Here is a 25,786-nt window from a genome sequence, read left to right on the forward strand (position 1 = left end):
GCTGCTCTCAAGCTTGCTGATTGCTGTGACTGCATCCTGATTAATGGTGGCTTTGAAGTGAAAGTGCTCTATTCAATGATGTGTGAAGCAGCCCTTTTCTTTTGATTGGCTGATAGCACAAGTTGAAGAGCAACGAAGGAGAGGTGTCAACCATTAGAAGGTCAGAGTCCTCAAAAGCACTGCTCCAGAGGGCAGGCCAAGCAGGCCATGAGAAAAATGGCAACCAGACAAAAGCAACAGACCCAGAATAGGAGTGTAATTTGAGGCTTTAGAGGCTTCAAGCTTCAAGATCAACAGCGTCCAGTCTGAGGCGGCCTTCTCCATGGGTCAATGCCAGTCAGGGAGGAGAAACAGCTTAAAAGTAAAATTCCAGTCAAGCATCTTATTTCTTATTTATTTGACACGGCTGTTTGCCAATGAAATGATGAAAGAAACAACATTGCAAACTTCTACATAATTCTTAAAATAGAGAATGCTCCTTTTCAGGTAGTGAAAGGAAGCAGTCAATAGTATCTGTTTTCAGACAAGCCAGGTGACGAGGCTTGTATCATCTCACAACACAAAATCAGATCAGATAGTCTGAAAGTAAATTTCTTCGCATTGTCTGGAAAGTATACTAAACTTACTTTGACAAAGTTCTTTCTTTCTGTCCTCAGAAAAATGACAAACTGTGACAGGATACTGAGGCATTTTAGTTTTTGCTTGCATTTTCGCCTGAACCTGAAATTAAAGAAGGGACTGTAGTCATCTCTCTTTTTGTGTCATTGCCTTGACATAAGCATTTATTGTGCCAGCTGAGGGCAACTACTTTTTGACACGCCACTGCTTTTCACCCCCACCAGCAACTCTAATGATAAACCACACACAGCTAGTATATTCACTTACAGTCTTATCATCTTAAAGCTTAATGGAAACATTGCGAGAAGCAGATTAATGTCTTTCTACGGGAGCTATACCCAGCACGGAGTAGCCTCTTTGTGGAATTATGGTGAGTTGGAAAATTTAGTAGATTATGGCTGTCCTTCAAGAGACATAGGAGACATGTTAAATACAAATGATCTTTGCTGTAGAGTGTGCCATCATCATCCTTGTGTAGCATATTCGGTTCATGGCTATACATTTTTTGCTTTATGTGGTACTGTACAGTAAGATCGAAGAAAGTTGAGCCACTCTCTCCTCCAGACATTCTCCAATGTGAACCTATGTGTGTTTAAATCTCATGCACAAGAGGGAAAAGGGACATACACTGTTACAGGCTCGGCTGCCAACTTCATCGTCTATTAAAACAGATTGTTCTCACAGTGTGTGACCTTCTGCTTGTGTTGGTACTGAGGCCCAACATAACTACTTAAATTAGGATACCCCGTGTCTCCCCTTAACTGAGTAATAAAGTCCATCCAAAGAGATTTATATCCTCCCTGCAATAAAAAAGGTCAAATCAATTTCTGCACCTGCAAACTCTGTCTTCATTTAGTATGGCGGCGACTGCGGTGTTGGTGGTGGGAGGAGGGTATTTTGTGGCGTCAAGGAACGTAATGTCGGCAGCGCAAACATGTCTAAGTAAGTGCGCATTCGCGATGTGTTTAAAAGGGAAAGTGCTTGGTATTGATTGGAGATTGGATTGCCCATTTGCCTTTTGTTTTGCATCCAGTGGAGACACAGAGACTTGAGCATTAGATTGCAACGCTATAAACAGGGCTCTCTCTACCTCAGGCAATCCTTAAACTCATCAACGTTTTAATGAGACTTTCTAGCAGGGAGACAAATTAACTGCCTGTTTCTTTTTTGTTCTTTTCCTGAGCATATAAAAGGAGAGTTGACAGACTGAGCTCTAGATCACGGTGTGTCAGATATGTACTCTATGACAACCAAGATTTGGTGCATTTGGTGTACCAGTGTGTTATTTCATGTGTGCAAGTGTGTTTTTTTCTTTTTATTTTGTTTAAGTTACACCTTAAAGGCAGATGGATTTATGTTTACTGGAAATGGCTGATAACAGGTGTGCAGCTTTTAAGGAGGGGTACATCAGTCAGTACAATTGTTTCAAAGACAAAAGTAAGTAATGCACTCAACCAATATGGCCTGTATGCACGCTCACCATGCAAAAATCCATTGCTGAAGGAAAAGCATGTTGAAGTGTGTTTAAAGTTTAACGCTCAACAACATTTAGACATGCCTGTAAAATCCTGAGAGAATAGTCTGGTCAGATGAGACCAAAATTTAACTTATTGGATGCCATGATACACACCATTTTGGAGGTCAAAAGGCACTGCATATCACTCGAAAAACACCACACCAACAGTGAAAAAGTGGGAAATCATGGTGTGGGGCTTTTTTGCACAAGGCACTGTCACGCTTAATGTAATTAAAGGTAGGATGAATGGACAAATGTACAAAAATGTACAAATGGACAAAAATGAGACATTTTTGAACACTGAACAAAAGCTCAGCCAATCATCTGACCTGAATCCATTTGAAAATCTATGGAAGGAACTAAAGCTCAGAGTTCATAGCAGGAGCAGATGGAACCTTCAGGATGTTTGTGTGGAAGAAAGGGTCAAAATCACACCTCAGCAGTGCATGCGACTAGTTTCTCCATACAGTAGGTGTCATGACCAACAAAGGCTTTTGTACGAAGTATTAAATACATTTCAGTAAGCAATAGTTTTTCAATACTTTTCCCTGTTTATATACTATAATAATTTTGTATAATTATTTTATTAAAAATATTTATTTTTATAATAAATTTTTTATCTTGTTTATATCTTTTAGGCACTGTATGTCTTTTTCCAAGTCCCCCATACTAAAGCAACCAGCCTGAATGTATGAAGTAAAACAATGTATAAAAGTAGATAAAACATAATAAAATAATAATTGTAGCATAGCTTTCACATTTTGCATAAACATAAATATGTATTATTTCTAGTTTCTTCAGGATTTATGATGTGCCCAGACCAGATGAACTATACATGAGGAACCATACATATTTTGTACCATTGCAAAGTGTTATTATAAAATAAAGAAAATGCACTATACGAATGTAACACTTGCGCAGAGCAATGGCAGCATGGATGCCACTGACCTCAGTCTCTGTAACCACTATGTAACATGGCAAGGTAATTTTTATTGCTTTCGGTACGACTAGCATAACATTTTGAGTATTTCGGGAAACAATCTTATCTAATTATTAGTGACCTAAACGGGGGAAGGGGGTTGACTGCAGAGAAAAAACAAAAAACAAAAAACAAAAAAACAATGATTAAATGACAGTAGAGGGGAAAAATACCATGGAGACACATTGCCTGCCATGGCATGGATACATATTTACTGTAACTAAATTGAGACAAAAATGCACAGAATGCAACCCACTGAGAATAAATAACTAACAGTTAGCACAGAGCGGACACTAGCTCTGAGCTGAAAGGCACTGCCTGCCTCTCTAACCCCAGGCCCTGGGAGCTGAATGGCTGCAGGACAGCGTATTGTTTGCCATCCTAAACCCCCTTCTGTCTCTAGGCAGCTTCCGTGCCTCTTTCCATTCTATCGTCAATTACCTCAGGACCTCCGTGGCTCTGAGCACATTGGGATAACTAACAGCCACAGGCCTCCTGCCCATGAGGCATTTTTCTTTCAGGCACCTTCCTGTAAGCCAAATGCCGTTCCAGTGCTGAGCAAAACTACAGAAGATAAGAGTGCCTAGTATTACATTATTAGCTCCCATGCCTCTCTATGGCTTAATAGGCCATGAAATGATGGTTGCACTTGCTGGCTGGACTTATCTGAGTAGATGACAATCAATATGAATTCTATACACTGAACAGAAGACTGTCTGCCTTACAAATACTTTAAATGTGAGGCACATTTTGCATATGTAACGGTAATACCTTTTATTTATATAACATCTTTCTCATATCCAAGACCACTTTACAACACACATGGACATGCAAAAATCACTAAATGATAGTTCATTTATACTTTAGTGTTGTTAAGAGTTTTAACTTTGGCTTTGAACAAGGAAAGGCTATTACAGGCATGGATATTTTAAGTCTGCTACAGAGTTTGAGATAGAAGCAATAAACCAATAAAAATTGTGTTGAAGTAGTTATGAAGGTTTCAACAGCAATCTTAGCAGCAAGACTGAGATTAGAGCGAGGATGAGCAATGATGCAAAGATGGTAAAGGCTGTTATAGTTAATGAATTTATGTGTGGTTAAAAAAAACACACAAAAAAAAAAAACACAGATTGATCAGGAATTACACCAGGGTATAGAAAAAGTGAGATTTTCACAGGCAAAATGGCAAAGGGCATCTTTGAAAGCTACAACTATGACCTCAATCTTCTCATAGTTTATTTCAGAATATTAGGGGACATCTGTTATCATATGTCTTATGTAGGTCTAGTGGTAGGGAGCACATGTAGTTCTAACATTGACTTAAAAATGATTTGCATACATATGAAACATTAATCAATGATGGCAGATAATGCTACCAAGACATGACATTTCATGTTAAAAAATTAGGATACCCCATTAAATAATATTATGTAGTTAAATATATCAATATTTAATCTTCTATTGACTGTAGATAATGATTATGCATAGATTAGTACATCCTTGCAATGAAACAATAGAAATTTGACTATCATTTAGTTCTAAAAGTTACACACTATGTCCTAATAGTAGGTATTTGGCTGAATTAACCTAAATTCAACGTTTCCTATAACCGTTGCAGGGTTTCTTTGATGCACAGCCCATTTTGGACTTCATTGGTGGATTTCACAAGTGTATTTGCCATAATATTTGGGACAGCTGGTCAGACATTTTCTTTTGGAATTATCTGTGCAAAGCACAAGTGCTGAGATTTGTGTTCTCTGACAAACCTTGGTTTTGCTCTGATGTTTTTTATTTCTTTTTTTATTTTTCAACAGCAAGAGTTTCCTCCTTGCACACCTCCCAAAAAACAACCTTCTTTGGTCTCTTTCTAATAGTAGATTATGTCCTTTGAGACCAACTGTGGCAAGAGCTACCTGTAGTTGAGGACTAGAGTCAAGAAGCTCTGATCAGTATCAGGATCGATCTAGGCCAGGGGTTCTGTTCTTTTTAAACTTAGTGACTAGCTAACGTGTGTTGGGAACAGAGTAACCAAATATGCTAATGAACAGGACCAGTGTTGAGAACCATTAATGTTGATATTTTCACAGAACAAATGTCAAACTATAAAACACTGTTTTTGCCCAGTTTCCATTAAGTGGTTCATAAAAGTTTAAGAATTTAAATAAGTATTTAAATAAATATACACAGAACTGACCTCTCCAAAAGAAACTACAAGCAGAGTCTCGGCTCTAATGCATTACTCTGCATGTGCACATTGAATAAGTACACTAGAAGAGGGCAAGAAAGAACAGGAGGAAGACTGTCTGTAGAAGAAGCAGGAGGGGTGTCCAGTAATGACACCGGCAGCCCCTATTTCCCTCCGTCTGAGATTTTATTGGCAGCCCTTCTAGAGAATGGCGGCTCCCCATTATGACTTAACACATCAAAATGGCAGTGTGGCACACGCAGAAAAGGCCACCTGAAGACAAACACAGCAGCTGGCGCTCTATCTGCCGTGAGCCTGCAGCTCCACACTGCCTCAATTTGGCCAGCAACAATCGATTGTGTCCCTTGCCGTCTGCCCCCCTCCCCAACCCCCCTCACCTAAATAAAAACACAGCAAAGCTCCTCAGTCAGTCAGGTAACAAGTGAACTGCCTCCTCTGCTCTCTTAGTGCTCCATGAAAACACACAAGGCCTTCAACAACAGTGGCATTTAACAATAGAACATAATTAAAATGGAAAAAGAAAGAACAATGACATGGACGACCAACTTTAGGTGAAAACAAGCTCTTTGATACTGCACTGCTGGGACAGAACGTGCGACTTTTACCATGTTTGCCATGTTTAATGAGCGCAAGATCAGGTTTACAGACAATGTGAACAGCTTGCTATTTATCAACTTTACTTCAAAAACACACAGACAATGAGTAATGTATTTTTTGGCACCTGATGCTTGGAGATACATACCAAAGTCATTAAGTGAAATATTGCATTGTCTGGAAGGCAGCAATATAAAATCTCCCCCCGGTGACTGCTTTTTAATGTCCCTGCCCCCTCATCTGCAATATGGAACACAGCTCCCGCTGAGCCTGGCCCTCCTTCCACTGATCAGCATGCACAAGACCTGGCTCCAAATCCCAATTCTGTTCCTCAATTTCACATGCAAATGTGCTGCAAATAATTTGAATACATTTGAATATGGATCACACTGTGCTGGTTTATACCACAGGACAAAACAAGAAGGGGGAGAAATGTAAATCACCCAGATGTAAAGGACAGGTCATTTCTGTGGCCTATTAGGAATGTTTTTAAAAAGCCCGGAAATGAGAAACATGAAACATGAACTCATATAGATGTGTCAGCTTTTAATAGCAAGCTCAAGATAGCATTTTATGGGTATGAATTGTTTAGAGGTTTGCTGCAAACACACTAAAGGAGTCATGAGCACGAATAGGTTTTATAGATGCTATGTTTTAGAGCTGAAGTAGTAGCAAATTCCTGAGAGTATGCTTTTGATCAGTGCACATTCTTTTCACCGTCTCCCAGGACAGGCCATTTTAAGCTTTTCACCTCACAGAAATATGAGGTGAAGACTAAGATCATGGTCTGTTGAGGCTTCACTCTATTTCTCAGAGTCATTAATCAGAAAGGTTTTATCTCTGGCTCCACTGACCGGCATTGGCCAAGCCTGTCCCAAGAGTCCTATACAAACCAATCTGCAGCTAATAGTAGGCTTCTGAATTGCATATGGATACCTTCAGAGTAATCAATGTTAAGACCTGTTGATATAAGAGCGCAGGCTGAGACTCTTATTATGGCAGTTCAGTCTCAAACACGTTTTCTTGCCACTGGTCAATAAAAGGCAAACTGTGAATAGCAAAGAGTGACAAAACAATCCTGCAGTGCTCACTGCTCTTCCTGGTGTCTCTCTGAAGTAGGAAACTGATACATGATCATACAGGATCAGCAGCAATCTTCATGCATTGTGTCATTCCTACCAGGAGTTTACTTGATTTGTGCACGCATGGTGTTGGGAATACTCAGAGTCATGATTGACAGCCTTGATAAGCACTTTCTCCCTATCCTGTGATTTGAAAAATGTCACAATGCCTGATCTCAATTTTTCAGACGACATGCATCACCAGCCACAAAGGTCAAAGCAGGTTTGGGGACTGCTCCTTTATTGATATCCGTCGCAAACGTGAAAAATGAGATTTGAAATGATCCACCATCTGTTTTAACTAGCGCAACTCGTTACTTGCATCAAAAAGCCAATTACACTTCATGGAGGGTCTGATCCCTTAGCAGGGCCAGCTGACCTGCGGGGGTGTCTAGGCTGAGGGGGTTGGGTTGAGAGAGAGAGAGAGAAAGAGAGAAAGAGCTGATGTAGACTGATACGACTAGAAAGGGGGGTTCATCATCTCCAAGCATGAGCAATGACCGGAGGAAGCAGCAGGTATACGGAACCTGCCTGACAAACATCTCTTAGGTCACCTTACTGCTGTGGTCCCTGACTCCAAGGCAGCCTACCTTTTTTGTATTTCTTATCTTAAAGGCTGTTATGCAGATGAACTGGCCTCAATCCAGTGAACAATGATTTAGCAGCAACTCAATTATAAACGATGTTTCAATGACAGAAAATTAATAGCTTTCACACACACTGTCAGAGCCAAGTGCCAGCTTTCTTCAAAATGCTTTATTTGGGAGGAAAATAGGACAAAAAAGGAGACTTATACTGTTGAAATTCCATTCAACAAGCACGAAGATGTTCTGCCAAGCTTTTGAGAATATACAAACACGTGCACCTTTGTTCATTGTACATCCCAGAAGCTGCCTGCACATCAGTGCAACAGTGGAACAATAGGGCCTTATCTGCAGAGTACAGCTATCATGCTTTGGAAAACCCCGTTCACAGTTCATTTGTACAATACACATCCTCATTATCTTGCCTATCAGGTTCTCTGGTTGCCATGTTACCACTTCCTCATGTCTAAACATTCCAACTTTCAAACATTCTGCACACAAGCACTTCAGTCTGACTACCCAGCATTAGTTTTCTGTTCTGTGACAACATTACAGATGTTATCCTAAAGAAAGCTGTGGAAAAGTATTTTTCACCACACTGATCCAATTTAGTGTTCATAATCCTAAAAACAGGCTTTTATTATGAACACCTACTGTTTCAGTGAAAAAAAAGCAGCAAGTCTAAAGTCTTAGCTGCTATGGAGACCCGATCTAAAATGCACCACTGGACATCATCCTCAAGTCTTTTCTTTTACTTAATTGTCCGTAAAGAAGTTTCTCTTCTTTTGGAACTAATCACATCTTAATCAAGTTAAAACAACACAACAATGCTCAATCCCCATTATAAGTAAATAGTGCAACATGGAGGACCATAAGAACAATACAGTACCAAATAGAAAGCATCTAATGTTCTTTCCCACACACTGAGAGAGATTTTAATAACTCTGCCAATGCGCAAACAGATATTGCTGGGAGATAAGACACTGCAGGTGGTTAGACACCATGTTTATCACTGACATTTAACGAGCACACAACAAATAACACCAAAATGATATAGCTCATTAAAGGAGGGGGGGGGGATAAATCATGGATTGTTGCATGTAAAACCATTAAAATACAAGTCAGGCAGAAGCACTGTACAGCTCGGGAACATTGAACATAGGTAGTTTGAAAGAGAAAAAAAAATACAGACACACACCTTGAAATTATCAAAACAAAAAAGGGCAGGGGTAAAGAAAATAAGGGAGAATTGGCCCTGTAAAGCCTTTTGTTAGTCGGCAAGAGAAAGCACTCAAGTACAGACGAGCTGTAATTCGGTTTTCTTTCACAGTTCGGCTCGAATCCAGGTCATCTTCTGTATGAGGAGCTGTCTCTCACCTCCAGCAAACAACAGGCTTTCAAATTACCCACGTCATTCTCATGGAAATGCACATCACATTTTTGACTGTCTGAATTAAAAGAGGTCAAGTCATCTACAAGAAGTTTAAATTAGGGCACGTGTGCAATGTCTCCAATCTATTTAAAAAAAAATATTTGATGTATGTTGACACAAAGGTAAGATCTCCAAAAAAAAAAAAACACCCAAAAAAACAAACATATGTGGTCATGTAAACAAAAAATGGCAAGGTGACTAGATGTTTGGGCCAATCCAATCATGTATTTAGCATGATTAAGGGCTAATGAGAGCTATATGTGATACATAAGAACTGTTAGACTGACAGGTCTTGCTAATGTAAAAAGGAGGTGTCAAGTTGCTGATGCGCCTTACAGCGCACTGCCCTCAACTGGGCAGGTGTGGGAACTGCAAGTGCTCAAATGCTCAATCATAATTATATGTAAGTTACATCAGTTCTGAACAGAAAAAAAGAATGAGTTTCAAATCTGCAATGCAGAGCAAATAATGGCAGTACAAAATGTACCATTGATATGCTTGACTAAGTGTTGCACCAAGAAAGCAGATCTGCAGATGTTTAGAGCCAGTGATGGACAAAATCATATTATCACCACTTTCATGATCAACTGCTTTGGGAATTCCTGTAGGCAGAAAAGATGTGCTGAGCAGTTCAGGAGAGGCAGGATCACACACACACACTATATGGTGTGTGTGTGTGTGTGTGTGTGTGTGTCATAAACGATATAAGCTACATTTGTGTTTTGACTGTTACTCATGTTTTCTTGACTTCCTAATATATATGCCCCACCCCTTTAACCACAAAAACATGTTTAGTAAGGATATTTGAAGATCTGCAACATTATTGTATTTATTTATAGGTTCATTTTTATTTCTTTTTTTATGTTTGCCTCCAGATGTCACCACGACGTCTCCTTGAGATTTGACGTGTAGTAAACACTAATTTTGACAACTTGTTTGCTCACTGTGCCATTCGGAAGCATTCTAAAAACGAAAGTCAGATTTTGCAGCAGGATCATGACAGCTTATGACTGCAATGACTCAAATACTTTCCCAACCTACCGAGCAGAACGTCAAAAATTGTGATTTGAAAATAGTACAGAGACATCTGACAGTACAGACAATGAATGTCTACCAAAGGGTGACTGCACATTGTGAGCATGTCTCTCAGCACTATTAATCTTTTAAGATTCAAATGAAACCTCGCTTTTGTTTAAGTTAGGAATGAATGCCATGTTTCAGCAGACCCCTGGGAGATGCTACGTGTGAGTGCAGCGACAATAAAGAGTTTCTAAAGAAGGGGACCTGGCCAGCTACGATCTGTCCAGCAGTCCCAGCATGCTGAGGGGGTTGAGAGTGACAGGGCATATTTCTTGCCTGGCAAACAGCATTATTCTCATTTCTAGCCCAATTGTCAACTCTCATCTGGATCTGCTGTCAGCTAGCAGAGCATGGTGCTAACCAGGGCAGCCAGCCTCTCTGCATGTGTCCGTCTCTGTCTCTATCCATACCTGTGCGGCTGCTGTCCCAGAGACAGCAAGGGAGAGGAGCCACCGTGTCATTCAGTTCTCTTATCTACCAGGCAAACAGGGAGGAGAAGAAAAGAGCCCTTCATAAAAGCCATCACTCATTCGGTGACTTGCAAGAGCAGACAGGCCTGCTTCCTGCTTCTGATATGCCCCCTGACAGACTGTCCACTCTCTCAGCCTGCGTGTGTGTTAGAGTTAGGACATCCTGCTCTAGAGAATCAAACTCACCTGCATCACAAAGACATACTTATATAAGAGCAGAGTGGCCCCCATCACGAACCATTAAGCACTCATCACATCATGGCTGCGCTGCTAAAACAATGAGAATATACAGAGCAGTAGTCAGTAGTCACTGCAGTTTGATTACTTACAGCAATATATAAGTAAACCTGGTGCTAATTACCTTTATTTAGTGGCAACATTTAGAAGGTGGACATTTTCTTGAGAATGGGCAGATGTTTCTGTGCACTGTATCTGATGTCACTGTTCAGCTGCTTACATTAGCCCCAAAAGTTACATAAGTTGTATTTTGAGATTGAACTATTTTCTTCCACCATCTACCCTGTATTAGTACCCTGTATTAGTCACTTTGATTACTAGGTCAAATAACAGTTTGGGTCACTGTTTGTATTTGTTCTCGTTTCCCTCTAACTAATCAACATAAATTACATTTCTTACTCTGCCTCATTTGTCTTTTCATCTTAACATCTTACTGATAAAAATAATTTCTTTACTTACCTTTGTTGTCCAAAGCATGTTGGACATTTCTTTTGCAAATCAAACTTTTAAAAAGACACAGAGTGCAACTGAGGAGTCCTGAGGAGTCAGACCAAACGGAGCGTCAGACCAAACGGAGCTCGTCAAATTAACAAACGATCTAGAGAATACCCTCCGATCAACCTTAGACAAAGTAGCACCGTTCAAAAATAAAATGATGAGGCAAAAAAGGCTTGCACCGTGGTACAGTGATCAAACTCATACCTTAAAACAAACAGTGCGGAAACTAGAGCGTAAATGGCGGACGACCAAACTAGAGGTGTTCCACTCTGTGTGGAAGGACAGCCTTAGTCAATATAGAAAGGCACTCATTAAAGCTCGCTCAGCGTATCTGGCCTCGCTGATCGAGAAAAACAAAAACAATCCCAGAGTTCTTTTTAATGAGATCTCTAAACTTACTAAAATACTCAACCCCAGATCCCAACATCTTTAACTAGTCATGTTTTTATGGACTATTTTAATAATAAAATAGAAAATATTAGACAACAAATCCAACCCTGCTTATTAAATCAAACATGGCCGTCACCCGATGTAGTTGCTTTAGAACAAAACTTAGTTGTAGAACAAAGGCTGGAAGCCTTCTACCCACTTCCACAGCCAGAACTAGAAAAAATTATATCCTCAGCTAATTGTACAACATGTACACTCGACCCGATTCCCTCTAAATTGCTAAAAGAAATTCTCCCAATTATAATCGGACCTCTTTTAACAATTGTAAATTCATCCCTTAGCCTTGGGCATGTACCCCAAACCTTTAAAATAGCAGTTATAAAACCTTTAATCAAAAAAACAAATCTTGATCCTAGCGTATTATCTAATTATAGACCCATCTCAAACTTAACATTCGTATCTAAGATATTAGAAAAAGCTGTGGCCCAACAACTCTGCTTATACCTGAGTAAAAATGACAATTCCAGTCTGGATTTAGACTCAATCACAGCACAGAGACAGCCCTAGTGAAGATTACGAATGATCTCCTTCTTGCCTCTGATCAAGGCTACGTATCTTTATTAGTCCTACTAGACCTTAGTGCAGCCTTTGATACAATAGATCATTCTATATTACTAGAAAGATTAGAGAAAATGGTTGGAATCACAGGGACAGCCCTATCATGGTTCCAATCATATCTAACGGGACGCTTCCAATTTGTAAAGATAAATGATTTATCTTCAAACTACGCAGAAGTAAGATATGGAGTTCCGCAAGGCTCAATTTTAGGACCACTATTATTTACATTATACATGTTACCACTGGGCTCAGTTATAAGCAGACATGGCGTTAATTTCCACTTCCATGCAGATGACACACAGCTCTATATATCAGCCAAAACTGACGATAAATTTAGATTACAGAAAATGGAGGACTGTGTAAAGGATATAAAACTCTGGATGTCACATAACTTCCTTCTCCTTAACAGTGACAAAACCGAAGTTCTCCTTTTAGGTCCAAAAGACTCTAGAAATAAACTATCAGACTTAATGTTAGACTTGGCAGATTCTCCCATCATTCCTGGTTTAGCAGCTAAAAATCTTGGCGTCACATTCGACTCAGATTTATCATTTGAGCAACATATAGCTAATATTAGTAGAACAGCCTTTACGCAGCTTAGGAAAATCTCCAAACTAAGAAACTCCTTATCACTACAAGACGCAGAAAAGCTAGTACATGCTTTTATTACCTCAAGGCTAGATTACTAATGCATTACTGTCAGGTTGTTCCAGCAGGAACCTCAATAAACTTCAGCTGGTGCAAAATGCTGCAGCCAGGGTCCTTACTAAAACTAGAAAATTTGACCATATCAGTCCAGTTCTATCAGCACTTCATTGGCTCCCAGTTAAATTCCGTATTGAATACAAAATTCTTTTATTAACATATAAAGCCCTACATGGCCTCGCTCCTGAGTACCTGCAGGATCTTATAGTATATTACGAACCATCAAGACTACTTAGATCTCAGGGTGCTGGCCTCTTACGCGTTCCCAAAATTCAGAAAACCTCAGCAGGGGGAAGAGCCTTTTCCTATAAAGCCCCCCAGCTCTGGAATAACCTTCCAGATAATGTTCGGGACTCAGACACAGTCTCAATCTTTAAATCTAAACTGAAAACTTATATGTTTAGTTTAGCTTTTGGTAATTAATGTTTCTTAGATAAGGGCTGCAGGTCCAGGGGTTCACGGACCCAGGGAATTGTAGTACTCTGAGATGCTGGAGCTGTCGTCTCGCTGCTTACACGCGATCACTCAGGTTTGTTGACGGTGGAGCAGATAGATGCTGGTGTTCTCAGGGTACGCCTGTGTTACCTTCTGGCTCTCTCCTTTTAATTATGCTGTGATAATCAGACTTGCCGGAGTCATCAGACATACCCAGATGCTGATGATCAACATTCTCTGCACTCCATAAAATTCCTCTTAGAACTAACTTCTCTCTCTTTACCTTCCCCGAGTAAATGGCCACCCAGCCAGATCTGCAGGAAGATTGCCCGCTGAGGTCCCCTCTACCTGCATCTAACCAGCTGCCACCTACCAGTCCAGCCAGCGGGCCCCCCCCCCCAACCCGCCACCACCCATGGCTCACCCGCCAGCCGCTGCTGCCTGTTTGGTGGCCGTGCTGAAACCTAGATGGACTCGTGCCTGTCTGACACTATTAATATCACAACTATTAACTTTCTGTTGTACCTGGTTTGGTAATTTTTATCATTAATGTTTAAAACAGTCTGGCCAGAGGAGGATGGGTCCCCCTTGTGAGTCTTGGTTCCTCCCAAGGTTTCTTCCTCCAGCTCTGAGGGAGTTTTTCCTTGCCACTGTCGCCGTTGGCTTGCTCACGGGGGTCTTTGACGCTTCATGTTATTTCTTCTTTCTTCTCTGTCTCTGTTCTTTATTAAGTAATAATTATGTAAAGCTGCTTTGTGACGACAACAGTTGTAAAAAGCGCTATACAAATAAATTTGACTTGACTTGACTTAATAGCAACCCCAAACCAACAGCATTAATTCTATAAATAATTCTCAAAAAACTATATATCAAAAAAGCTACCATGCCATTATTAGATTTATTTTCTTGATGGTTCCTACATTCTATCAGTTCTTATCTACAAGGTACACATTTTTTCAGACATTCTAGAGAAGTGAGACAGAAAAACTTGACAAAGCCAAAAGTGCATCATGTCAAAAAGTTTTTTGGGAGGAAAAAAAAAAATCCTATGGCATGTCCCCAAAATGTCTGTTTTTCAAACCCACGCTGCTAGTCCTATGATCTTCAGAGGCCTTTCAAGAGTACAGGATAATTCTTTGAGAGTGTAGCAACACATCCAACACACCCAACAGTCCCAAACCACTGTCACCAGGGGCCATCACAGATCCCTCCATTCGGTCATACTAACATTAAAATAACCCATAGGTAGTTCCCTGACTACGTGGTTGGAAGGAGCAGATGTGATTTCCAAAACAAACTTGCTGCCTGCCTCTGATTTAAAGTCCTAAATCGGTCTGTACAGGGTGTGTTTAGACGTTGGAGAGTGCTGCCCTCAGCGTCTTAATCCAGACGTGTTTGGCATGCATGTATGTGAGGCAAAGATAAGGCTGGCTTCCCCCCCCCTTCTTTTAGGAAACTGAAAGATTGGAGAGGAATGTAGGGCACATCTCTATGGATTGATCTGCAGGGGGAGTGTATTCTTCAGGTGTGACTGCAGGAGGAGGAAAAAAATATATATTCTGGGGAAGTAGAACACACTTTAAATTCATTTGAGAGAGGGGGGAGGAAGGGGGGGAGCTAGCGCGCACGAGAGAGGGAGAGAGAGAGAGAAAAAGAGAGAGAGCGAGAGAGAGAGAGAGAGAATGAAAATTACCTTGCTGCATAAAAAAATGTGTAGATGCTTTGACATATAACATCTACATAACAAAAACAGGTATAGTATTTTTACAGTAACAATTAGTGGTTAACATTATTAGAATCAAACTATTCCTCAATTTACGTTCCGTGATTACTTGAACTTCAAGTTCTGCTGTGTACGAAATGCTGGAAAACCTAAAATACACAGGATCAACAACAAACAGAGCCGCGCCAAACACAATGGATCAAAGTTAGGGAGTCGAAGATTCCCTAAAGATTCATTTAAAACGACAGAAAAATGTCTCTTTTGTTTCTAGGCCTGTGCAGAGATTTTTTTTCCATGAAATGTAGCTATGAACCAAACAGTATTTAGCTTTTCAGCCAGAAATGGCCAGTACTTTATTATTCTGCAGTGCCTGGAAAATGAATGGGGATAATAGAAACATTCATGACAGTATAAATATCCCACCAGTTCAACTTTTTTGTTTTATTCACACTCATTTATCCCCTCACAGAGGCTCCAAACTGCTTTGCCTATGGCTATGCCTTATATTAATAGATTCATAAGGACATTGTCATATTTCCTTTATTCCTTTATTGTCAGAATGGATAGTCAGCGCTGCTTTGACAATGTGGAATCGGTGCACAGTGCTGGGGCTCCTTCTCAAGCATCCACACATTTGTCCTGGGGGAAGATTTAACAAGGCCAATTGGCCAATGACGCCCTAACAAGGTCTAGGTCTAACTCTATTAGAAAGGTTTAAGGGTGCAAAAATACTGACACAAAGAACACATTCTCAATGACTGCCGAATGACCACTGCCAACTGTCCGTTAGTGAAAAAGACTACATTAGGCCGGAAATTGTGCAGCAATATCTCTGCCGCAGATGGTGTTGATGCAGCTACCTCAGTCCATCCTCAATATTACATCTTTTCCATCTATAGACAAGAGCCAGCTTTATTGACACAAACGCAATTTAACAGCACTGTTCTGGGAGATGGCAGGATAAATCAAGGCCACTCTTATGTGTGTCAGTCAGGTAATGAGAGCTATCATACAGCAGCAGAGCGAAGGGGTAAGTGCAGCTCTCACTGAGACTCACTCATCCCACATCAGTTCCCCAAGCTATGTTCAACCTGACCCCATTTAATGCTTAACTAACACCATATATATTTTTGGTGTGTTCGCTTCACCGAGACAGAACTCGTGAACTCCTGATCCCTCGCTGTTCCTGTCTTTCTCCAGGGAAATTATCAATCTTTAATTATCCGGCTCTAAGCAGCCTAGCGAGGGAGGGAACCTGGGTGGCAGGGACAGTTCCAAAAAGAAACTACTCAGCACCAAAAGGCAGCCCCAACTCTGCTTTTAATTCTATGCTCCTTGAAATAGTGTCCTTGAGAAAGAAACTTGCACAAAGTGGGGCGTTTGAGATTATTTCATAAACTATTCCATATGAGAGTACGATATATTGCAATCTGTGGAATAGAGTTGCCAGTTGTATTAGTTGTTGGATTGCCAAGTGCACCATCTAGCTATTTGTGTCCCCTTTCTATCTTTATAACTTCTACCATGCAAATGCACTTCATACTGTAGGCACACAACTGGTGACAGGAGACCATCTGTTGCTGCACAATGTCTTAGCAATCTTCCACCTCATCTGTCAATAGAAATGGATAATCACTGGATGACCAATGACCAGATATTATGTGGGTGGTGAGCTATTCTCAGTAAAGCAGTAACGGTATACCTGTAGGAAGGTTCAACTCATACAAAATGGACAATAGGTGTATTACAATGTAGAGAGTACAGAATGCTACTTGATCAATTTACATCTAAGCATTAAAGTGTGTGACATCATACCATGTGCACTGTAAAGACAAAATTATTGGGACACCTGCTCATTCATTGTTTCTCTTGAAATCAAGACTACTAAAACAAGTTTGTCCTGCATTTGTTGGAGTAACTGTCTCTACTCTCCGGGGAAGGCATTGGTTTGAGGATTTGAATGCAATCAGTGACAAAAGTGTTAGTAAAGTCAGGATGTTGCATGGTTACCACCCAACCTTATCCCTCAATCCAAAAGTATTGGATGGAGCACCATTATTCCACTAAGGCATTAGGCATGGTGCCAATAGGTTCATGTTTATCTGTTCCAGAGAGTCCTATTCTACTGGCAATACTTTCCCACAGAAACTAGATAAACCATGTATGTGCATTTGTTTATCTTGTCACCATTATATTATTAACACTGTTCATTGTTTAGAGGTCAGAATTAATCCCTGAAATGAACCTGTTCAATGGGCAGGCAACTACAAATAAAAGAACGAGAACATGGGAGTTAAAATCTGAGATGACAGGTGCTTCGAAGCGATCTCCTTTGTACCCATAATACAGGAGATATAAAATTACTTAGACAGAAGGGTACAATGTTTCAGATTAAGCATGACCACAAAAGAAGTGGAATCACTGTTGAAGAATGTCTCTGTGAAATAAATGAGTTTCCTATTGTTCTGCACTAAAGCAATGTGTCAGCAAGTTCTTTTAGTGAACAGTGGCAGCTGCTGTTGCGGAGAAATTAGTAGAGTGAAGCTTCATGAATTCCTTTTCCACAAAAAGGAAAATAAATATAATAAATGCGTGAAGAAATGCTAGAGTTCACAATGGCAACAAAGATCTTCCAAAGATCCAAACATCCTCTATTGCATCAATGAGCACACAAACATACACAGAAGGTTTGATGGTGACTGCGATACTGCTTTAGGCTTTCAATAAGTCTGTGCCTTGCATATTTCTTGAAATAAAGCCAGTGCACTACACAAGAGGTCTCTCCAACAATCACTATGACATATAGTTTATAACCTCTTTGCTCAAGTACTCTACAGTAGGAAATACAGTCAATGAACACTGTACCTCACTTATTCAGTTGCCAAAAGCCAGAAGGCCTTCTGTGCTAGCCTCTTCACCCCAGTCGTCACAAATGAGTTCTGTATACATTGAACAAACATGACCATGGTCATTTGCATTAAAAAAATGTCAAAGACAATGGGGTGTGACACCCACCTGAACAATTAAATTGATTCATTTTCTGTGTGGGGGGCATGCACTAGATTGATTTTGTTGTTGTAATAAGTTATAAGCTATAATATAAGCTATGTTGTTATAAGCTAACTAATACCAATACAACAGTGTCGTGTTGTGAAACACACTGGTAGAGAGAAGTCAAGGAAGTATATGGGCGGAGACCTCAAAGAAAACAGATAAATTATTGGATTCTTTATGTTGAAACTAATGAACACAACCACAGCCAACACCACTTGGTTGAGGCCAAGGATTTTGGTCTGAGGGAGGAAAGAGTGCATGAATTAATAAAGAAGAAAGTACAATGCCACACCGATTTCATGGTCACTCCCAATGTGTCTGCTCCTCCTTGAGACTCAGCGCATTCCTGGCAGGTTTCTCTGGATGATCCACACACATTCTAATTAGCATTGACCTTGATGGAGCTGGATGTTAATAGTTGAGAGGGGAGTGGAGAGGGTTTCTAAGCCCAGCTGGGAGCATCTCAGCCAAGGGAAGTGGGCCATGGCCGCCTCTGACCTCTACCTGGGCAACTTGCCGCATCCTCTGCAGTCCTCCCGGCACAGAGGTATTAAGGGAAGCAATAGTGCGTGTCCGAAAGAGGTAACAAGTCAACAAGGGACTGCTATGACATCTCGAAAGCAGCCTATAGTGAGAGCTGACCAACCTACAGTATGTAGATTACTCTGTTGAGTTACATTAAACATTCAGTAGCCCGGTGTGTCGTAAACAAAATCCTCACATCACTCTGTTTAAAGGGAAATGTCAGACACAAATCAAATCTGACATGAACACTTTTATTCATCGGATCTCTAAATGGATTACATACCGTAATACAGTGCACATAAAAGCAATGGAATCAACTTTACGGGGTTACTATGACATCTTAGTGAATCACATTAACAAATTCAAGCAAATGCCAAAGTGTGTCAGAGGACAACGCAATAATTAAGTTATCATTGATTAGCAATTAGCACTTTTTTCAATTTGGACTGTCATGATAGTTCTAGGGCATTAGCATTGCATGGACGTAATACAGGGCAATTAAAATAAGGCTAACAGGGGGTGAAGTACAGTGTAATGCAATAAAAGGAGAGGTCAGTCTGTAATAAAAGAGACAAAAGCAAACCTTGCCTCCCTTCATCTGTTTCGCTCTCTCACTCGCTCTCTCACTCTCCTTTTTTCTCTCTGTGAAGCTTCAGAGGTCAGAGGCTGAGTGATAGCCATTCTGTAGTGGCTAATCAAGGGAGGACTTTTACAGGGAAATCAAGCAGAACTGATTGCAGTTTTCAATCAGGTATATTAAGAGTGCCAGCCCCAGCCTTTGTAGGTGAGATTATTCAACATGAACTTGCACTTCAAACACAATGCAATACCATGCCACTTCCTCCTTTCCTTACCCCTCCAACCCGTTTACCTCCACCAGTCCTTGATGCAACAAGCAGAAATCTGCTAATCTAGCCCTCCAGCTGCAGCGGCTGCTGTGGGCCGTGAGCCAGGGACGCTACCTTGACTGCAAAAGGTCCTTGAGGGCCTTGTAATACAAAGCTTAGCTGAGGTATCTACATTCACAGGGATATGAGGACAATCTGGTTGCATGATCAGGGTATCCAGGCTTTTCACAATGACTTGCACATCAGAGAGCAGTTCAAAATGGAGCTTCTGCTGCAAGAGCTGGAGCTTTGTGAGCTGTAAGTTGGGCAGGACAGGACAGGACAGGGTTAGTGGTGCACCGCTGCTCCTGCGTTCTGCTGCATTACCCCACAGGGCTAAAGCACTGCTTTGATGGAGAGACGGGGATGAAGTGGAGGAAGTGCCATTCTTAAGGGACAAAATGCACTTTGATTCCTCCTGCAGACAGGCAAGTACAATGTAGGGAGGAAAAAAGGCAAAGACAAAAGAAAGCTATCTCTGTGTAGTGAAAAGGGAAGTTACCTTAGAACAGTGAAAGAGATGGAGGAGGAATTTAATAACGGTTAGGGAAAAGAAGCAGACAATTAAAGGTAGTGGTTACATGTGTCTGAGTTAAAGTAGGCTGCACACTATAAGCACACTTAAGATCTCTCAAGGATTTACACATTCGGACAAAATTGTTGGTACTCCTCGGTAAATGAAAGATTGGTTACAGAAATAACTTAAATCTGACAAAAGTAATAATAAATAGAAAATGAACAAATGAAAATCCACATTGATTTTGAACCATGCTTCAACAGAATTATTTTAAAAAATAAACTCATGAAACAGGCCTGGACAAAAATGATGGTACCCCTAACTTTTGAGGCAATCACTGCAATCAAACGATTCCTGTAACTATCAATGAGACTTCTGCACCTCTCAGCAGGTATTTTGGCCCACTCCCCATGAGCAAACTGCTCCAGTTGTCTCAGGTTTGAAGAGTGCCTTTTGAGATGGCATGTTTCAGCTCCTTTCAAAGATGCTCAATAGAATTTAGATCAGGGCTTATAGAAGGCCACTTCAGAATAGTCCAATGTTTTCCTCTTAGCCATTCTTAGGTGTTTTTAGCTGTGTTTTGGGTCATTATCCTGTTGTAAGACCCATGACCTCTGACTGAGACCAAGCTTTCAGACACTGGGCAGCACATTTCTCTCTAGAATCCCTTGATTGTCTTGAGATTTCATTGTACCCTGCACAGATTCAAGACACCCTGTGCCATATGCAGCAAAGCTGCCCCAGAACATAACAGACCCTCCTCCATGTTTCACAGTAGGTACAGAGTTCTTTTCTTGATATGTTTCATTTCTCCGTCTGTGAACATAGAGCTGATGTGCCTTGGCAAAAAGTTCCATCAGTCCATAGGACATTCTCCCAGAAGCTTTGGGGCTTGTCAACATGTAGTTTGGTAAATTTCAGTCTAGCTTTTTTATGATTTGTTTTCAACAATTGTGTCCTCCTTGGTCGTCTCCCATGAAGTCCACTTTGGCTCAAACAACGACAGATGGGGCGATCTGACACTGACGTTCCTTGAGCTTGAAGTTCACCTTTAATCTCTTTAGAAGTTTTTCTGGGCTCTTTTGTTACCATTCATATTCTCCGTCTCTTTGATTTGTCATCAATTTTCCTCCTGCAGCCACGTTGGAGGTTGGCTACAGTCCTTTGGATCTTACATTTCTGAATAATATGTGCAACTGTAGTCAGAGGAACATCAAGCTGCTTGGAGATGGTCTTATAAACTTTACCTTTAACATGCTTGTCTATAATTTTCTTTCTAATCTCCTGAGACAACTCTTTCTTTCACTTCCTCTGGTCCATGTTGAGTGTGGTACACACCATGTCACCAAACAGCACAGTGACTACCTGTAGCCCTATATATAGGCCCACTGACTGATTACAAGATTGTAGATACCTGTGATGCTAGTTAGTGGACACACCTTGATTTAACATGTCCTTTTGGTCACATTATTTTCAGGGGTACCATCATTTTTGTCCAGGCCTGTTTTATGAGTTTATTTTTTTTATAATTCTTTTGAAGCATAGTTCAAAATCAATGTCGGATTTTCATTTTAATCATCTTCATAGAATTTGTATTTATTATTACTTTTGTAAGATTCAAGTTATTTCTGTGACCATTGTGGGTTTTTCTTTCATTAACCGAGGGGTACCAACAATTTTGCCCACGTGTGTATCTGACAGGAGCATAAATGCTAGTAAAAAAAAAAAAATCACAGGCCAGAGCTTCATTATTCATTTTGGGCTACTGTAATGCAGTAAAAGTATCTGCACTCTTGCCGAGTACTGTTCAAGACACATCGTAAGACCCACAGAACAGAGGTGTGAATTTGAGTGTTTTATTCATGAAAAAAACATAATATTAATACCACCTCTGTTTTTCTACACTCATTGCCCAGTTTATCAGCTCCACTTATCATAAAGAAGTTTTACAGACTGTAGTTCATCTGTTTCTCTGCATACTTTGTTAGCCTCCTTTCACTCTGATCTTCAATGGTCAGGTCCCTAAGGACCACCATATATCAGGTATTATTTGCGTAACGGCAGATACCTGATCCAACACTCCAATGCCATTGTTGAAAGACTTAAGGTATCAGGACTGACTTTAATACATTAATACTTTATACTTTAATAACTTTGAACTTTAAAGACTCTTATTCTAAAATTGTGAGACCAAACAGGAGCAAGTAGCTCCTCCCTTCTTGGTTCTCCTTATATGCGAAACCAGCCGTGGCAGTGAGATCATTAGCCCCTCCCCCACACGCTTGGATGTCCTTCATTACAGGAGGTAGTCTCTAACTGAACAATTCAGCTCTGGTCTTTCTCTCTATTGCTGAAAAATGGCAGATTCAGCACAGCTGTGCTTTTAAAAATGGTGAAGGGGTTTATATCTGGAATATACTAATATTTAGTAAAAAAAAAAAAAACACAACAACAACAAGTATATTTAATGTGCTGATTTTTTACACTTCTGGGATGCAAAACAGTGTGTGTTCCACAACTCGTCCCTTCTACCTATGCTGCTCTTGAGCAAACAGAGAATGCTGCTGAAAGTGATGTGTGTAGATTTAAGCAATTTTTTTCATGCTGGAATTACTCGCTGGTGATGAATCATGCTGGTTAGATAGGGTATGTCTTGCTGTTTGCTACGCAAAAAATTGTTAGTATGATCTATTAGATTTATTAGAATCATATTAAACCAATTTGTAATGCTATTTTTATCCTCCAAAAGACCATAAATGTTCCATTTCTAAATAACACAAATTCATACTGATTTACAACATTTTACGAATGTTTGTGTACTGGCATCTACATCTGCCTGAAAAATATTCAATACTGAGTCTGCAAAATCCTATAAAAATATTTGGGAATTTTCAAAAGAGTTCAGCACAACTGACCTGATGATGAATGGACAGACTCATAGCCAGTGATATCAAAATATATAAATTGATAAAACAAAAATTAATCAAAAGCTTTTTAGGGACTCACTTGTATTAGTTCTTTTAAAAATAATTAGAAAAATCATTAGTTTCGGGACCCTATAGTAGACTCTAGTATCAACTGCTTATCTGTCACAATTAATTAAATGGTGACCATGAACAAAGAATTGATTGTCCCTGAAATGACTCTTTTCAAAGCATTGACACTCTGAGCATACTCCCATCCATCGGTCCACTTCAACAGTGATAGGCTCCTTCAGCCGAGCACATAATTGGTTAAATTAGATTAGGTAACCAATTAAGTAACTAACAAACTAAATAACCCTCAAGGGGGTTGACCAAACAATTCATTGGATCGAATTAGGAAGGCATTAGTTTATTGACAGGCAAAATTACAGTATAGCCAGAGATACAAGCATACTGTCACTAATAACAGAAAAGGCACTGACTTTATAAGACTAATGCATAATGGACTATTGTTCTCTCTCATTTTACATTTTAATGTCTGCAATAATTAAACAGAATTCAAGAGGGGAAAAAAGGCTTTTCCCTTAACATAGCAAAGCTCTTCATGATGGGAAACCATTCCACTGTCAAAGACATGTTGTAATACTAAATGTAGTCATCATCCACACAAAGCTGCCTTCCCATTTGGACGGCTGACCTTTCCTGATGGCCATACTGAAATGCATTCAGCTCTCTTGTGCTTCATTGAAGTTATCTTATTGACCCAAGAAACCATTTAATACCATTCTTACTGAATTAGAATTCATATATAACTCTGGATTAAAAATGTCTATTAACAAGTTTTACTTCAATCGATACATAAGCTCTAATTACAGACTCCACACATGGTTGCCTTTAATCTCTTGTGTTAGTCTATACAACATATATTTGTCAGAATTTAGAGTTAGAATGTCTCAGAGGTTTCTTATTTCAGAAAATCAATAAAGGGTCTGGTAAATGCCTACCAAGAGCCCATACATCATTGGAAGTTGATGGATGAAATAAAAGTAAATATCAAAAGGTTCCTCAACCTCAGCATCCGTTTCAAGCTTGTCTTTAGATTACAGCAATAATGGAGTGCAGATTAGTTTCCCATGGTCTAACACACTTGATTCAAATCATCAGCAAATTTTAAGTCCTTTATGAGCTGAATCAGGTGTGTTGGAGTAAACAAAACTGTGTGCTGCCACAGCCCTCCAGGACTGAATTATGCCAGCACAAAGCAAACACAAGGCAGGCTCAATAAGTAACCAACTAATGACTATTTCAGCACTTCTTACACAATTTAAAAGGGACTGTTTTCAATTAGATCAAATAGCAACTGGAAAGAAGTACATCAACAGAAAGCACCTTGGCTCACAGCTGTAAGCACAGCTATACTGCAACACTGAGATGAGTTTGTCTGATAAATAGCTGTTGTATAAATCAATGACTGGATGTTTGTTTGGTATACTTCCAAACAAGTGGAACCATGATGTCTTGATATTAAACACTGGTGTTTAACAAGATCACACTTTTGCATTTAAAGGTAATCATGCTGCTTAGTTTGCAAACACTTGTTTTTGTTTGGCATTAAAGTAAATATACCTTTAATTAATTCTCAAATAGAGGAATAACTAAACATGTGTTTAAAGCCCTTTAAAAATGTGTCACACTATATATTTTAGTTACTTCAATGCAGCCTTATCCTTACCACATAAACCCACATAAAGGGAGAACCTCACCTTTGCTGGCATTCTCCACATGTTCCAGCTCATCAGGGAACTTGAGGATTTCCAAAAACTTCTCCTCACACTTCTCAGCTAAAAAATGCAGAAGAGTCGTATTCTGGTCAATCGACTTTGTGTCCCGTAGCTATAAGAAAAGACAAAAAGATAAAAGGAAAAGAAAACGCTTATTTTGAGACATCAACAGTGGAAAAACTAATAAAAACACTGCTATTGCTTGTTTGTATGTTCCAGATACAGTATATTTTAGGCTTTCAATTCATTTGCTAAAGTCTGAACCAGAATTTTGGCTTTTGTGTTAATACATCCATGTCTTTTGATAGTTTCACATTGCAAAAACTTTAATACACAAGTGTTCTTAGATTGGTCAGGAAATTGGCAGACAGAGAACTGTGATTTTTGAAACACAATTCAGTTGGGCGTGACCCAAAGTACTGGTTCACTCCTGTAAAAGAAATTGATTGATCCTTATCAAACAAGAAAAATGTGAAAGTATCATTAATTTCAATTACATTTTTTGAAAAGCAAATAAAATAAAATAACATTCTGTAATGGTATATTTACATTCATGACAACACTTAATTTTGAGTGGTCTTTTGTAAATGACTAACTCTTATCAGTAATACATCAACAACATAGCTGTACAGTAGCAGCAGTGAAGCATCTAAATACACTGAGGTAAATATCTTGATGTTCTGTTGATGCATTGCTTACATTAAGTAGATAGTTTACATACAGTAGTAGATATTTTACATCAGGTAGACTTATATTTATGTTATGGAATATGGAATATGTTACTTCCATTAAGTAAAAAGTAACTCAACCCAACACAGTCTTACCTAATTCTAACCTCAACCCAAATCCTAACCCTAACCCACATCCTGGCCCTAGTCCTAACCTTAATCTC

At 39.7% G+C, this 25,786-nt stretch overlaps 1 protein-coding gene across 8 annotated transcripts in view; it reads right to left on the bottom strand.

The window, feature by feature from the left end:
- diaph2 (diaphanous-related formin 2) overlaps positions 1-25,786 on the bottom strand; it is a 395,960-nt gene that overhangs the window by 135,652 nt on the left and 234,522 nt on the right. For all 8 annotated transcript variants that reach the window (XM_072664160.1, XM_072664155.1, XM_072664157.1 and 5 more), the window contains one exon: positions 24,877-25,006. In XM_072664160.1, coding sequence (XP_072520261.1) covers positions 24,877-25,006 — 130 coding nt within the window. The remainder of the gene's footprint in view (positions 1-24,876; positions 25,007-25,786) is intronic.

This window comes from Salminus brasiliensis, chromosome 19 (assembly GCF_030463535.1).
Source record: "Salminus brasiliensis chromosome 19, fSalBra1.hap2, whole genome shotgun sequence".
Classification (NCBI taxonomy): Eukaryota; Metazoa; Chordata; class Actinopteri; order Characiformes; family Bryconidae; genus Salminus; species Salminus brasiliensis.